The sequence below is a fragment of the Notolabrus celidotus genome, chromosome 13, assembly GCF_009762535.1.
Source record: "Notolabrus celidotus isolate fNotCel1 chromosome 13, fNotCel1.pri, whole genome shotgun sequence".
Classification (NCBI taxonomy): Eukaryota; Metazoa; Chordata; class Actinopteri; order Labriformes; family Labridae; genus Notolabrus; species Notolabrus celidotus.
In genome coordinates, this window is record NC_048284.1 from 29,213,558 (window position 1) to 29,228,012 (window position 14,455).

Here is a 14,455-nt window from a genome sequence, read left to right on the forward strand (position 1 = left end):
TTGATTTCTTCTCAAATTTAAATTACAGTAAAACAGTTGATTGTGAATGTTGAGAAAAAAAGTCTGAATCTGATTTCAAGATAAAAAGTTGCAGAGTGGGAACGTCCCACTGTTTCCAGGTCCCCTGAATGCATCACCACACTCAGAGCTGTGGGTGACTCTCACCACTTTGACATCTCATATCACAAAAAGAGATCCGATCATGTCTCAGCATTTGAACAGAGTGATGTTCTCTGAGGCCTGAACAAACAACACAGCCACAGTGTTTTTAGTGTTTTATTCATCCTTTACAATCAAAACAATCAGAACTACAAAAACAAACACTTCCTGGTTATCTGGCTTCACTAACCCTGAAACAGGAAGTAAAGGATGTAAACAACATATCATCACTAACATGAACAAGTCTGCCCTCAGCTGATCATATCTAACAGAGTGAACTAGTACACACGATGCAGACTAAAATCAGAAAAGCTGCAGTGACTGAATGAAGGAAGACAGGCGATCAAAAACAAACATCCAAACAAATAAAAGACAACAATCACTCCTGTTTATACTCTGCAGCTGATTCCTTAATCCCATTAATCTGGTGATATCTGACAGTTCAGACGGAACATTTCAGCTGCAGCGTGGACGTATCAGAGGGTACGGGAGAGGATGAGGGACACTGGAAAAAACATGTAAGGAGCAATATTTGAATTCTGACTTCAATCTGACAATTCAGACTTTAATCTGAAAATTCAGACTTTAATCTGAAAATTCAGACTTTAATCTGAAGTTCTGACTTTAATCTGAGAATTCAGACTTCAATCTGAGAATTCTGACTTTAATCTGAGAATTCAGACTTAATCTGAAAATTCTGACTTTAATCTGAGAATTCAGACTTTAATCTTAGAATTCTGACTTTTATATGAAAATTCTAACTTTAATCTTAGAATTCAAACATTCTGAGAATTCTGACTTTAAAATTAGAATTTAGACTTTAAAGGGGACATATCACGCTTTTTTCATCAATATATATTGGTCTAAGAGGTCCCCAAAACATGTCTTTAAAGTTTATTTCTCAAAAAAAACACTTTGAAATCAGATTTTGGTCTGCCTGAAATGCCCTCTTCTTCAGTCCTCCTCAGAACAGTTGGTTTTCTCTCTGACCACGCCCCCTCAGGAAGTGGATGTGGCCTCGGCTGTCCAGCACGTTGATCTAATGTTTACATGTTGGCTGAATATACACGGCTGCTCACAGACCGCGTTACTTCAACCCTCTGAATCTGATCCAGAATCTGATCCTGACGGAGAGGCGCCTGCAGCAGGACCTTTCTGAACCATTGGTCACAGATTTAGTGTTTCTTGTTGTTTTATTTGTCAGCATGTCGACGTGTGTCTTTGTACACAGCAACAGCTACGACATGTAGCTATGTAGCTATGCTAACTAGCGCTAGCACTTTTCCATGACAAATAAAAATCATCCACTAGATCTTCAAATCTGCAGACGTGGGGAGTAAAACCGACCTTTGTGTTTATTAAGACAGCCTACAACTAGCATGCCTCCCTTCTAAGCTCCTTGTTAGCACCAAGGGAGAGGTTCCGGTGGCTGGTGGTGAGGATTTCAGCAGTGTGACTGCCCCCTGGTGGCTGGCTGCAGTATAGGTAAGAAAATCTGTCAGTCAAACTTTAAAAAAAATATACACGTGGTATGAATGTTTCTCTCATCCGTATGCTGTGGTGATATGTAGTTAGTATTTGACTGGTTTGTGTTCAAGGCCTCTTTTTCTGAAAAGTTTCTTTTTCGTTAGTTATTAGAGGTTAAAAAACTGAATTTTACTTCCGGGTTTCCTTTGATTCACAGCCGCCGTAGAACGAAACTTTAAAGGACACACAGCGTCTTGTGACGTTACGCTGTAGGGCGGAGCTTATTACAGTGGCTTCACAGGCTCTGGCTGCACAATGGCAGCGCCCAGGAGAGGGATTTTTTGGCTTCAGAACTGTACAACGGGAAGAGGCGGAGCAACGCTGTCCATTTTTATATACAGTCTATGGTTAGCACACATGTGTGCAGGTAATGAAAAACAGAGGAGGGATTCAGTATTATTTTATACAGTCTATGGGCTGAACAAGCTCCGAGCTCTGACTCCGTGACAGACCGGATATTGTTGTTACGTAACAAAACACGGAAGTCTGAAACGGCTGGTTTCACACACATTTACAGAAAGGTGGAGAAATCAAAACAGGGGCAGAATGGATTTTTTTCATTCTCGGGGGGTTTGTAGACATGCCAGGGAAACATATTTCAGGTAGAGAACCATTAAAAAGTCGATTTTGCATGATATGTCACCTTTAATCTGAGAATTCAGACTTTAATCTGAGAATTCAGACTTTAATCTGAGAATTTAAAAAAGTATATTTTACCTTAACTGTTTTTTCAAGTGTCCCTTATCCTCCCTGTCCCTTAATTGTGGGTCGGGACCCCCCGGGGGGGGGGGGGGCACAAGACACAAATGGGGGGTCGTGAGATGTCTGCCAGAATGTTTGAAACCTTGAAATAAAACCTTGAAAATAGAAAATGTTCACTAGGCAAGGTGTTTGAGACTCAAATACCAACGACCTTTGAGGCTCTGTACTTGGGTCATGTTCTGTGTCTGAAAGAGAAGAGTGATATAGGATCAGATTCCCTTGAAGAGTAAATCTTTATCCACACTCAGATAAGCTCGACGGTTTCTCTCCGGAGTGAACTTTCATGTGTCTGCGCAGACCTTTGTGGTAGTTATATCTTTTCTTACACACTGAACAGCTGAAGGGTTTCTCTTCCCTGTGAAGAAGCATGTGGATGCTCAGAAGCCTGCTGTAGCGAAATGTTTTACCACACTCTGAGCAGCTGAAGGGTTTCTCGCCTTGTGACTTGATGCGTGTCTGTCCAGATCTTGTTTGTAGAGAAATCCCCTCCGCACTCGGAGCAGCCGAATGGTTTCTCTCCTGTGTGGATTCTCTCGTGCTGCCTCAGATATGCCTTGTGAGTGAATCTTAGAGCACACTTGGAGCAGCTGAAGAGATAAATCCCCTGGTGAATGTGCATGTGTTCAACAAGCTGCGATTTCCTGATAAATGTCTTCCCACACTCGGAGCAGCTGTAGGGTTTCTCTTCTGTGTGAACCCTCTCATGACGCTTCAGATATGGCCTCTGAGTGAACTTTTTACCACACTGAGAGCAGCAGAAGGGTTTCTCTCCTGTGTGAGTCCTCATGTGATCAGCTAGCAGTCCTTTCTTCTTATATGTTTTCCCACACTCAGAGCAGCTGTGTGGTTTCTCTCGCTCTGGTCTTTCTTTATTTCTCTGCTTCACAGAGTCTAACCCTGACTGATGTTCTGTCGTCTCTCCCCAATCAACACTGTCTTCAGTCTCAGCTTCAGAAGAGTCTTCTGTTGTGACCTCATCTGGATCCCCGCTCCTGCCTGTTCCTCCACAGTCCTCTCCATCAGCTCCTGTCTCCATCTGTTCAGTTTGTACTTGAGACAGCTGTGAGGACTGAGGTTCCTCTCCATCATGATCTTCACTCTTCAAAAGGACTCGAGTCAATGTGACCTTGGTGGTCTCAGCCTCCTCCAGTCCTTGAAGCTGGTCTCCCTCCTGACTGCTCCACAGTTCCTCCTGTTCCTCTTTATTGTGTGGTGGATCTAGTGGGTCCTCCTGGTCTGGACTGGGGATCCTCTCCTGCTGCTCAAAGGGAAGCTCTTCTTTACTCTCCAACAGATGCTGGACATCTGCAGGAAACACTGAAATACAACAACACAGGTGACATGAACAACAAATGCAGTGACTTCCACTACAGAGTCATGTCTGTTTTTAATGCAGTGACTTCCACTACAGAGTCATGTCTGTTTTTAATGCAGTGACTTCCACTACAGAGTCCTGTCTGTTTTTAATGCAGTGACTTCCACTACAGAGTCATGTCTGTTTTTAATGCAGTGACTTCCACTACAGAATCCTGTCTGTTTTAATGCAGTGACTTCCACTACAGAGTCATGTCTGTTTTTAATGCAGTGACTTCCACTACAGAGTCATGTCTGTTTTTAATGCAGTGACTTCCACTACAGAGTCATGTCTGTTTTTAATGCAGTGACTTCCACTACAGAGTCCTGTCTGTTTTAATGCAGTGACTTCCACTACAGAGTCATGTCTGTTTTTAATGCAGTGACTTCCACTACAGAGTCATGTCTGTTTTTAAAGACTAACCTGATGAGTTGTCTGATGCACATTGATGCAGATTGTCTCTAGGAACAGAAACTCTAATCATTGCTGGTGTTGTGCTGAGAAACGCCTGCCCGCTGAGAATTGCATGCACCTCGCGGGAACGCGCACCGCTTATAGTAGAGCTGTCCACAGCAATTTACAGTTTAAAACCGATACAATTCTTATTGTGGGGCTAAATAGTGACGAGTTATGACCCAAAAGTAAAGTTTATATCTTTTTGTGTCTTTATGTTGAATAGACTTTGTAGAATAAGCGTTTTATCAGCCTTAATGTTTGACTGATGATGTGTGACTTCATTTCAATGCAGAAAACTCAAAACCATGATGAGCGATTGAATTTAGCTGCAGGCGGCCGGCTATCAGAAAGACCGCACTGCCCTCAGGCGTTTCAGCAGAGAATTGCTGCGCGACACAGACACCGACGCACAAGTATGTGGTGCTCATGTCTGCGTCAGCCCCTGCTGCGTAGAAGTATAAATCAGCCTTAAAGGCTGATTTATACTTCTACATCTCCCCTACGCAGCAGGGCTGACGTGGACATGAGCACCACATACTTGTGCGTCGTTGTGTCTGTGTCGCGCAGCAATTCTCCGCCAAAACGCCTGAGGGCAGTGTGGTCTCTCTGATAGCCAGTCGCCTGCTTCCGGTCCCGCTACGATCTCTGTTTCTTTTCCACAGAGATTCAGAGCGTGTTCTGTTAATCTACAGCTGATACATGTTGCTGTTTATCATACAGACATGATTAATGAAGAATAGAGAGGAGGAGATGAAATACACGGACGATGTGTGGCCGATGTCCGGGACCCCGGAAGTGCTGTGAATGCGGGAAAGACAAAGCCGTCCAGCGGACCAATCACAGAGCTTGCGGTCCGCGTCGGCTCTCGTAGTTACATTTTGGAGGAGGTGCACGTCAGCTACGTGCGTAGGCCTCGGCGTAGGTACGGGAGCTACGCGGACCCCGGCGTAGGTACGCCGTTGATTCAACGCAGAAGTATAAATCAGCCTTTAGGAGGAGGTGCACGTCAGCTACGTGCGTAGGCCTCGCGTAGGTACGGGAGCTACACGGACCCCCGGCATAGGGTACGCCGTTGATTCACGCAGAAGTATAAATCAGCCTTAAGGTGTCAGAAAATATGCATCCACCTGTTATTCAGCTATAGAGAAAAGAACAAGTCATATTTTGTAACTAATAAATCCACACAGTTCAAAATATGAGCTAGCAGCAGTTTGGGACTCAACAAAGGATCAAAAACTAACTTTAGAGGTGGATGCATATTTCGGCAGACAGAAAAATAGCTGTTGCCGAAAAATGCATCCACCTATAAAGTTATTATTCGGACTCTTTAGAGTCCCAAAATGTCTTCAGCTCATATGTTGGACTTTTCTCGTCCAATATTTACAGATATATGACATGTAATATGCTATGAAGCTGAATAATCGCGTTCCCGCGAGGTGCATGCAATTCTCGGCGGGCAGGCGTTTCTCGGCACAACACCGTCCATTAAATGACCGTACAGCTCAGAATAGAGCCGCCCTCATGTTGTAAAGCGGCTTGTTTAAGTTCATAGAAGATTAAAGAAGAGAGAACAGACCTGCTCTGTGTAAGAGGACTTCCGGGTTGTAAACAGCGTCCAGTAGTTTCTGTTGTCGCTGGTTCTCCTCTGCTGATCGACTAAGTTGCTCCTCGTACTCTGCTATCGTTCTTTCAAACAGCTCAAATATCTCTTCAGCAGCCGCAGTCAGTCTCTGCTTCACTAAACCTCTCAGTGTGTGGACTTTAGACATTTTCAACTCTCACAAACACAGCTAGCTCTCTATCAAACTTCCTTAAACTCTACCATGAAGACAAAAACACTCCGACAGAATTATCGCGCCAACCAGTCACCATTTGAAAAAAAAGAGTCACGCGCTCCAGTTAGACGTACTTCCGGTTGAGTGTTGTCCGTTTCAAAATAAAAGTTCTTCTTTTCTTTCTTTCTTCTTCTTCTCTTCTTTCTTCTTCTTCTTCTTTCTTCTTCTTCTTCTTCTTCGGGTAAGGCAGGCTAGACGCAACAACAGCGTATTGCTGCCCTCCTCAGGTCGATGAATCAGGTCCTTAGATCAATTCTCATATTCTTGAGTACACTCTGGTTCTGTGTAAGAACTCCAACAGTGTCTTAACTTTCGCCCAGTTGTCCAAGTTTAATAACGTGCTCCTGCTAAAGACTGCTTCTCAAGCTGTTAGCAGGTCTCTGAACAGCGTCCTCCTTTCCCAAGCATATCTTTCACACTGCAAGAGAACATGACGCACTGACTCCACGTCCCCAAAGTCACATTTTCCATCAGGTGCTTCCCTATCAGGGCCAGCCCACTCTTGAGCCCACAATGCCCAAGCCCCAGCCTAGTTATAACTACTGAGTCTCTTCTTTTGCACTTAAAAAAATATTTTTCCTTTCCCACTCCGCTCTGAGTTTCAAAATATGACCTCCCCTTTCTTTCATTTTCCCATGTGTAACCGGTGGAAATCTGCGTTGTGTTTGTTTAAAGTTGACTAACGACCAACACCAGGACTTCGTTTGTTCTGCGTTTATTCTGTTAAACAGACAGACAAGAACCTCAGAGTTTTATACAGTATGCAGCCCGCCTCCGCTCCTCTCCCCAAGGGATAACATACAAAGGGCTGCGTAACAAGCATAAACTTTACACTCACATAAAGGATATAAAACACAATAATCATACCTGTTAAACAGACAGACAAGAACCTCAGAGTTTTATACAGTATGCAGCCCGCCTCCGCTCCTGCACAGATGAAAGCACATTTCGACTAGCTTAAACCTTCAGTGCACGTAAACCAGCACGTGCATGTTCAGTTAGTCTGCTTAACTATGACTTTACAAATGAATAAAAGTAAACTCTGTTTAATATACACATAGGAACACTATACAGGACAAAAGCACACATAGAATAAGTAAATATGGAAACATAAAAGTAAAGTGACAGACACCTACCTCTCCCCAAGGGATAACATACAAAAGGGGAGAGGGAAGGGGGCAAATCAAATATAAAGGTCAAGATACCAACGAAGAAGAAAATGACCGGAAGATGAGGCTGCACTTCAAAATACTTTTAGAAAAACAAATATACAAGGAGGCTCTACACACACACACACAGGTATACTTTGTGTAATTATAATGAAATAATAATTAATACTGCATTTTTAACCCTGTTACATTCACCCCTCTAGAATTACACAAAATCATGCAACACATTACAAAGCATATTCACCACAAAACCTACTGGCCTTCATAAGGAACCACAAAACCAGTGGAACAAATCAGCAACACATGCCACCATAAATCGGTTAAGAGTCCAGAGACAAGCTCGGCGCCTAGCAAATCTGAGGAGTACTCTTTAGACAAAGAAATGAGGTGCCTTTTACCACCACACAAGGCCATACACACAGTGGGAACAAGCAAAGGGGCAATAATCTCAGCAAATACAAAATACAATACCAAAATACAACTGTCTAAACCCAAAACAAATGTTTATCCTCCAGGAAAACAGTTAAAGGGTAGACACAAGGTAGGTAACTACACATGTATAACAGTAGATTTAACTTGGTCAATACCAAACAATGTTTCAACCTGAGCCATTGACTCAATCAGACGACAAACAGGTTTAATGACTCTACCGAATCTGGAGGTAAGTCTGAGACCCATATCTGAATCTGCGTGACCTGAGGCACTGGTAGTGGGGAGTATTGCTCAGCAGAGGAGTCCGAGGAGGGAACAGCACCAACCAGCCCACGTAGAGCAGGAGAAGAAGCCACTGGTGGGGGACATGGGTCAACATCAGAAACTGTAGCAGTGGGAGAATGTTGCTCAACCCAGGAGGCAGTAAAATCCTCATCACAGTCACTCACAGAAGAGAGGGAACCAGCAAGTGAGGGTCCAAGCCGCTCAGCTTCAGAGTCCACCACTGACATCTCTGCCCCAGGCAGTCCAGACATGGAGAGGCCATCATTCAGACACACAACAGTCGCATCATCGTCCAGAGAAACATCCAAAGGCAGGAAATTGACTTGAAGGAGGAGGTTTCGGTGCACCACACGCTCACGACCATCCCTGTCTCTGATCCGGTAGATGTGAAGAGCAGGCTTTGAGTCCACAACAGTATAGACAAGAGGATTCCACTTATCAGAAAGCTTCTTCTTGCCTCTGACTCCTTTGTTCGCCACCAGCACCTGGTCGCCCAGTGAGAGAGGCAAGCCTCTAGTTCTTTTGTTGTACTGATCAGACTGATTTTTGCTCCACTCTGCTGTTCGCTTGGGCTGTTAACATAGCAGTGCGTAGGTCATCAACCAGAGACTTGACATAGGAGTCGTAATCACAAGTGGTGTCGTCACGAAGAACGTTCTGAAACATGAGATCAACCGGCAGCCTGGGGACCCTGCCGAACATCAGATAGAAAGGTGCAAAACCTGTAGTCTCATGAGCAGTACAGTTATACATGAACGTCATTGACTGGATCAGCTGAGGCCATTTCTGTTTCGCTCTTGGAGGGAGGGATCTCAACATGTTGCCAAGTGTGCGATTGAACCTTTCTGTGTTTCCATTCCCCATAGGGTGGTAAGGCGAGGTGCGAGACTTCCCAACCACTCAGTTCCAGAAGCTCAGCCATCAGCTCGCTCTCAAAATTTGCTCCTTGGTCAGAATGAATGCGTTGTGGGAAGCCATATATACAGAAGAATCCATCCCAAAGCTTCTTGGCTACTCTTTTAGCTGTTTGGTCTTGACACTGGAATGCATGCGCCAACTTGGTGAAGTGGTCTGTGACCACCAGAACATCCACAGACTTGTTGTTGCTATCCTCAGCAGACCAGAATCAATGCACACAAGTTCCAGAGGAGCAGTGGTCTTAATGTTCTCCAAAGGGCTCTTGCGGCTGGCTCTGGGTCTTGCTGAGTACACACCGGTGGCAGTTCCTGACATAGTTGCGAACATCCTTCTCCATATCATACCAGAAGAAGCTGACGTGTCAGAGAGAGTGTGCGTGGCTGTCCTTGATGCCCAGCATGGTCATGAACACCAGACAGCACCTCAGATCGAAGGGAATCAGGCACAACAAACTGGAATCTCTTGTGTTTGGTCAGCGGGTCTTTGACAACTCTGTAGAGGACACCGTTGAGGAGTGTAAGTTTGTCCCACTGCTTCAAGATCCTGAGCGTCTGTTGACTCTCATTACAGCGCTCACGTCTGGAAGGTCTACGCTTCCGTCCAACATAAAAGGTAACCCTTGAGACACAGGGTCTGTGTTCTGGTGAGACAGCAGGTCTGTTACAGACAACACAGGGAACTCATCAACTCCAGGTGTAGCCAGTGTTGACAGGTGGTCAGACAGAGAAGTTGCACGTTGCCTCGTAGCAGAATCCCAGTCGCTGGTGGAAGACAAAACAGTGGACACATCATCTTCCGACATGGAGACATTGACAGCAGTGGAAAGAGGAAGACTGTTCAGAGATTGGGGTTGACAGGTCAAACGAAAGGCATCCTGCACACAATGATCCTCCACATCTCCAGCTTGTTGTAAGAGCTCGATGTAGGGTTCTGATAACAGGCGGCGAGACAAAGGCTTTGCGAACGGGTCTCTGCTGAGGGCATCCGCTACCACATTCAGTCTGCCAGGGACATACCTGATGTCAAAGGAGTAGGGGCAAGCTTGGCGACCATCGTTGCTCACAGGCATCCAGCTTCGGCTTCGTCAGGATGTACGTGAGAGGATTGTTATCAGTCCAAACTGTGAACTTGTGGCCCTTGAGCCAATGGCTGAACTTATCGCACACAGCCCACTTTAAAGCCAAAAACTCGAGTCTGTGAGCAGGATACTTGGACTGGCTGCGACTGAGGGACTTGCTTGCAAAAGCTACCGGTCTTGCTCTCTCCTCACCCCCGGAACCTGAGACAACACAGCGCCAAGGCCATCCAAAGATGCATCAGTTGAAAGGAGAAATGGTCTGTCAAAGTCAGGATGGGCCAGCACCACACAGTTCAGAAGTGCACTCTTGAGCTCCTCAAATGCTCTTTCACAAGCAGGAGTCCAGTCTTGGGAGTCAACTCCCGGAATGTCCCAGCTCTACCTTGACCCCTGGAACCTTTCACTCTCCTCTTCTGACCCGCAGTCAAGGCAAAGAGCGGCTTAGCCACCCGAGAGCAGCCAGAGACGAAATGCTGATAAAACATCACCATCCCAAGGAAAGATCTCACTTTCTGTGGAGAGGGAGTGCAGCCATCAGCATTCATGAGATCCTCTTTGTTGAAGCTGGAGATAACCCTCACTTTTTCCTGGTCAACAGAAACACCATTAGCATCAACCACATGACCCAAGAACTGCACAGACCGTTGAAGAAAATGACACTTTTTCTGCGCTAGCTTCAGGTTACTGGCTCTTAAACGGGAGAAAACAACCTCCAGTCTCTTGAGGGCCTCATCCTCAGAAGGCGCAAACACCAGCAGGTCATCAAGGTAGCACAGCAGGCTTGAGTAGTTTAGATCACCAAAGATGCTGAGCATCATTCGCATGAAAGATGCTGGACTGTTGCACAGGCCTTGAGGGAGCCGTTGTACTCATAGAGGCCGAGAGGTGTAGTGAAGGCTGTGTAGTGCCTGTCAGACTCATGGAGGGGAACGTTGTAAAATCCTGATGTCAGATCCATGGTACTGAAGAAGGCGTTTCCACCAAGGGCAGCCGACAGTCCGCCTGGTGAGGCAGCGGGTAGCGTCTTTCACTGTTTGGCATTCAGCCAGCGAAAATCAGTGCAGATTCTCAGGTCCCTGATTTCTTCCAGACCATAACAAGCGGTGAGGCATACTCACTGATACTTGCTGATTATGCCTTTCATCTCCATGTCAGAGAGCACCTCTCTTAGCTTCTGGTAGTGTGCAGGAGGAACTCGGCGGAACGGCAGCCTAAAGGGCGGTCATCACTGAGATGAATGCGATGGACAAATCCCTTTGCCTCACACAGTCCAGCTTGTCCTTAGAGAAGATGTCTTTGTAGCTCACAAAAGCTCAGCCAACTTTTTCTTGCACTCAACCGACACCTCACAGCTCTCAACATCTACATCACCCAACCCACAGGTATCAAGTAGCTTCACAGGGTCAGACACTGAGTCAGGAGAGGGAGGAGATTCAGTCGAAGGCACGCCTTGGGTTTTGCTCAGACCCTGGGCGATGGGCAGATCCTCCACAGCAACACAAGGAAAACATCTGCAATCTTAGCATTACGCCGCAGTGTTACAGGGTCCTGTGTAGGATTCAGGATCTTCATAGGGATCCAACGATCCCCCACATGGGTGTTATGACTCGCCCAACCATGATGTTCTTGGTGTGGACCGAGCAGACGAGGGTTCTACTATAACAGTGCTTCCTGGCGACACTGGGGCAGAAGGAGGTAGCTTCCCCCAAACAACATATTCCTGCTGCGGCAAGAGGGTGACAGCTTTTTGCAGCTTCACCGTTCCAATCTTGTCTGGAACCTCAGAACCCGACCAACGAGAGATACAGCTCAGCAGCTGCAGAAACTGCTCACATTCTGGGTCAGAGTTAGCGGAGGAAACAAGCTCCCAGTACTTTTCACTTGACTTCATCTCTTGGATGATGGAACGCAGCACATTGCTTCCGACAATGAGTTCATCTTTCTGACCAGGACTACAAATACAGGCACCACATAACTGAAGCCATAGATCTTCATGTCCAAGTCATAGATACATTTAGGATGCGTGACAAGACCACCACAGCCTACCAGTACCACATTCTCTGGCACAGGTTGAGGGTCCAAGAGAACACCAGAAGCTCTCAGCTTTGACTCTGCTTCCTCACTCAGGGTGCATGACATGCTTCCTGAATCAAGCATCCCTCTCAAAGTAGACTGACCACTGATCGACACTGGAGCATAAAACAACTCACATGCTCCATCAACTCGTTGTGATCCCACAACTATCACTGTCTTGTCAGCAGGCACATTTTTACAGCAGTTAACATACACAGATTGAGAGTCTGTTTCACTGGTGAGGGTTTCTCTGAGGCTGCCCATGTTGCCCCTCTCTTCACATGGGCCGGTTAGTTTAAATCAGCATGAGAGGAGCGGGGGGTGCATGGCTGGATTTTGGCCAGACTGGTTGCATTCACGCTTCACATGTCCAGGGCCGAAGCAGTTGAGACATAACCTGTAAAGCCTGCAATGAGCATGAGTGGAATGATCAGCAGAGCCACAGACTTTGCATGCAGCAGGTTGAGCACTCTGTTGGGCACGAAAACGGCTGGGCTGGAATGTGCGTCTCTGTCCATTGGCAACGGAAGCAGTGCACAGGGAGAGAACTTTGTCAAACATAGCCACCATGCTTGGAGACTCAGCTGTAGCTGCATGTATGTTGGAAAAAGCAGATGGAGAATGCACATTTTGAGTGGTGGGAAGCGGACACACAGCTGGCGGCTGTTGCAGACTTAAAGTTCCACTGGGTGACTCCGGCAGACCAGCAGCGACAGGAGGGAGCAAGGGCGAAGGGATGGGCACCTGCTCATGTGTGTGGGAAACAGGTATCTGAGTGGCAAGCTGAGAGTGACAGGTAACATTGGTGTGACACTGACTGAGAGCAGAGAGACACATAGCATGTGAATGAGCTACATTCGTTTTCATTTTTCTCATATGGCCATCCAACTTGTCCTGTACCTCAGCTGCAGTCCACCCCTCAGGAGACTTCAGCTGGAATGAAAGCGCAAGCATTGGATCGGGGCAGTGGTTAATGAACATCGTGACAACCTCTGTGCTGGGGTCCTCCACCTGCTTGCCTCTTCTGCGAAGACACTCATCTGCAGCATCAATTGACTTGTTCAATCGGATCCAATAATCCATGGCACTTTCGCCTGGTCGTGGTACAGTGCTGTAAAAGTCTTTCATGGGCAGGCTAGAGTATGTCAACTCACTAAAGTTGCACCGTAGGATATCAAACACAGTAGCAACCCTCTCATCACCAACTAGTTCAAGACGGCAGCGAAGTGAGACTTTGACTATGTCCTGGCTCTACCTGTTAATCTGGACATTATCAGGTCGAACCTTTCAGCGTGTGTCACACAGTTCATCCTTGACAGATAACATTTCATCATTCCCTCCCATTCCTGAATGGAGAATGCATCTGTATGGTCACCCTTGTAGTAGGGAGGGGCTTTGGTTTCAGACTGAACAACAACCTTCAGCTGGGATGGATCACCGAGCTCACTGGTCGGTCAGCAGATGATTGATCAGGGGTGTGGCCAGGCTGGTGCATGGTGGCAAGGCTCGCCTTAATACCCTCCCCTATCTGTTTGGCAATGTCAGTAATCATAGGACCCAAAACCTCAGCAGGGACCATTGCATGGGATGAGAATGGGTTTGAGCAATCGGTGTTGAGGTGGCTGCAGGGACCAATGGTGGGAGTAACACAGAATGGTCTAAATTGCTGACATTAACACCAGGAGCCAATGACCTACCCCTACCAAGACATAATGAAGCAATAGCCTGACCTCTTCCCATGCCAAAACTAAAATTGTGCCCCACATCCTCACGCTCAAACAAAACCTTTGCAGCAACAGTTTCATCACCTGACATATTTAAAGCCTACAACACACAAACTGAAGGTGAAAACAGAAAGAAGATCCTGAAACAAAATGATTGAATCACCCCAAGTATATGCAAAAATCTCATACAACTGCCCACAGAATAATCATCAAGTGAGAGCATATACCCAAAACACCTTACAAATAAACTGTATGGGGAGAAAAAAAAAAAAAAAAAAGAGAAAGCTCATGTATGGTAGGTGGAAAATAAAACAGGATACTCAACTAGAGTCTTCTTATCTAGCTATACACTGTTACTCTAATTAACCTTTTTTTTTTTTTTTTTTTTTTTTTTTAAATTTTTTTTTTTTTTTTTTTTTTTTTTTTTACTCTTCTCTACTTTTTAAAAAAAATTATCACCTTTCCAATATATATCTCAAAAGACAGGGAAAATATAACAAGATTATGACGAAAACCCCGGTCAATACATTAAGTCCTCAGGCTCACAGAAGCCACAGGCTAAAAAGGACACCTGACAGCGAGCGCAGGGCGCACCGACCCTCAGTGTGGAGCGCGGAGCAGCGGAGCAGCAGACAGGAGAGCAGCCACGGAGACAGCTGCAGCGTCCAGCGCAGTCGGTCAGT

General features: G+C 46.0%; 2 protein-coding genes across 2 annotated transcripts; both read right to left on the reverse strand.

The window, feature by feature from the left end:
• Positions 1–2,455: 2,455 nt before the first annotated feature.
• On the reverse strand, positions 2,456–6,161 carry LOC117824608 (zinc finger protein OZF-like). The gene is given in 4 exon segments (XM_034700144.1): positions 2,456–2,888; positions 2,891–2,938; positions 2,941–3,765; positions 5,835–6,161. Coding segments are annotated over 4 exon segments (1,272 nt in total). The 5' UTR covers positions 6,028–6,161; the 3' UTR covers positions 2,456–2,682.
• Positions 6,162–7,908: 1,747 nt separating this feature from the next.
• Positions 7,909–9,212, reverse strand: LOC117824609. The gene is made up of 3 exons (XM_034700145.1): positions 9,117–9,212; positions 8,144–8,551; positions 7,909–8,049 (listed from the first exon to the last, which is right to left on the reverse strand). Exons 1-3 carry the CDS (start codon positions 9,210–9,212, stop codon positions 7,909–7,911), a joined length of 645 nt encoding a protein of 214 aa, XP_034556036.1.
• Between the last annotated feature and the right edge of the window lie 5,243 nt (positions 9,213–14,455).

Excerpts from the sequence above, each read along its gene's own strand:
- LOC117824609 (XM_034700145.1), bottom strand. The coding sequence starts at position 9,212 with ATGTCAGGAACTGCCACCGGTGTGTACTCAGCAAGACCCAGAGCCAGC. Across the intron at positions 8,552-9,116 it reads CCACTGCTCCTCTGGAACTT|CCCAAGCGAACAGCAGAGTG; the intron begins GTGTGCATTGAT and ends CTATGTTAACAG. Across the intron at positions 8,050-8,143 it reads TTGCTGGTTCCCTCTCTTCT|TGGCTTCTTCTCCTGCTCTA; the intron begins GTGAGTGACTGT and ends GTCCCCCACCAG.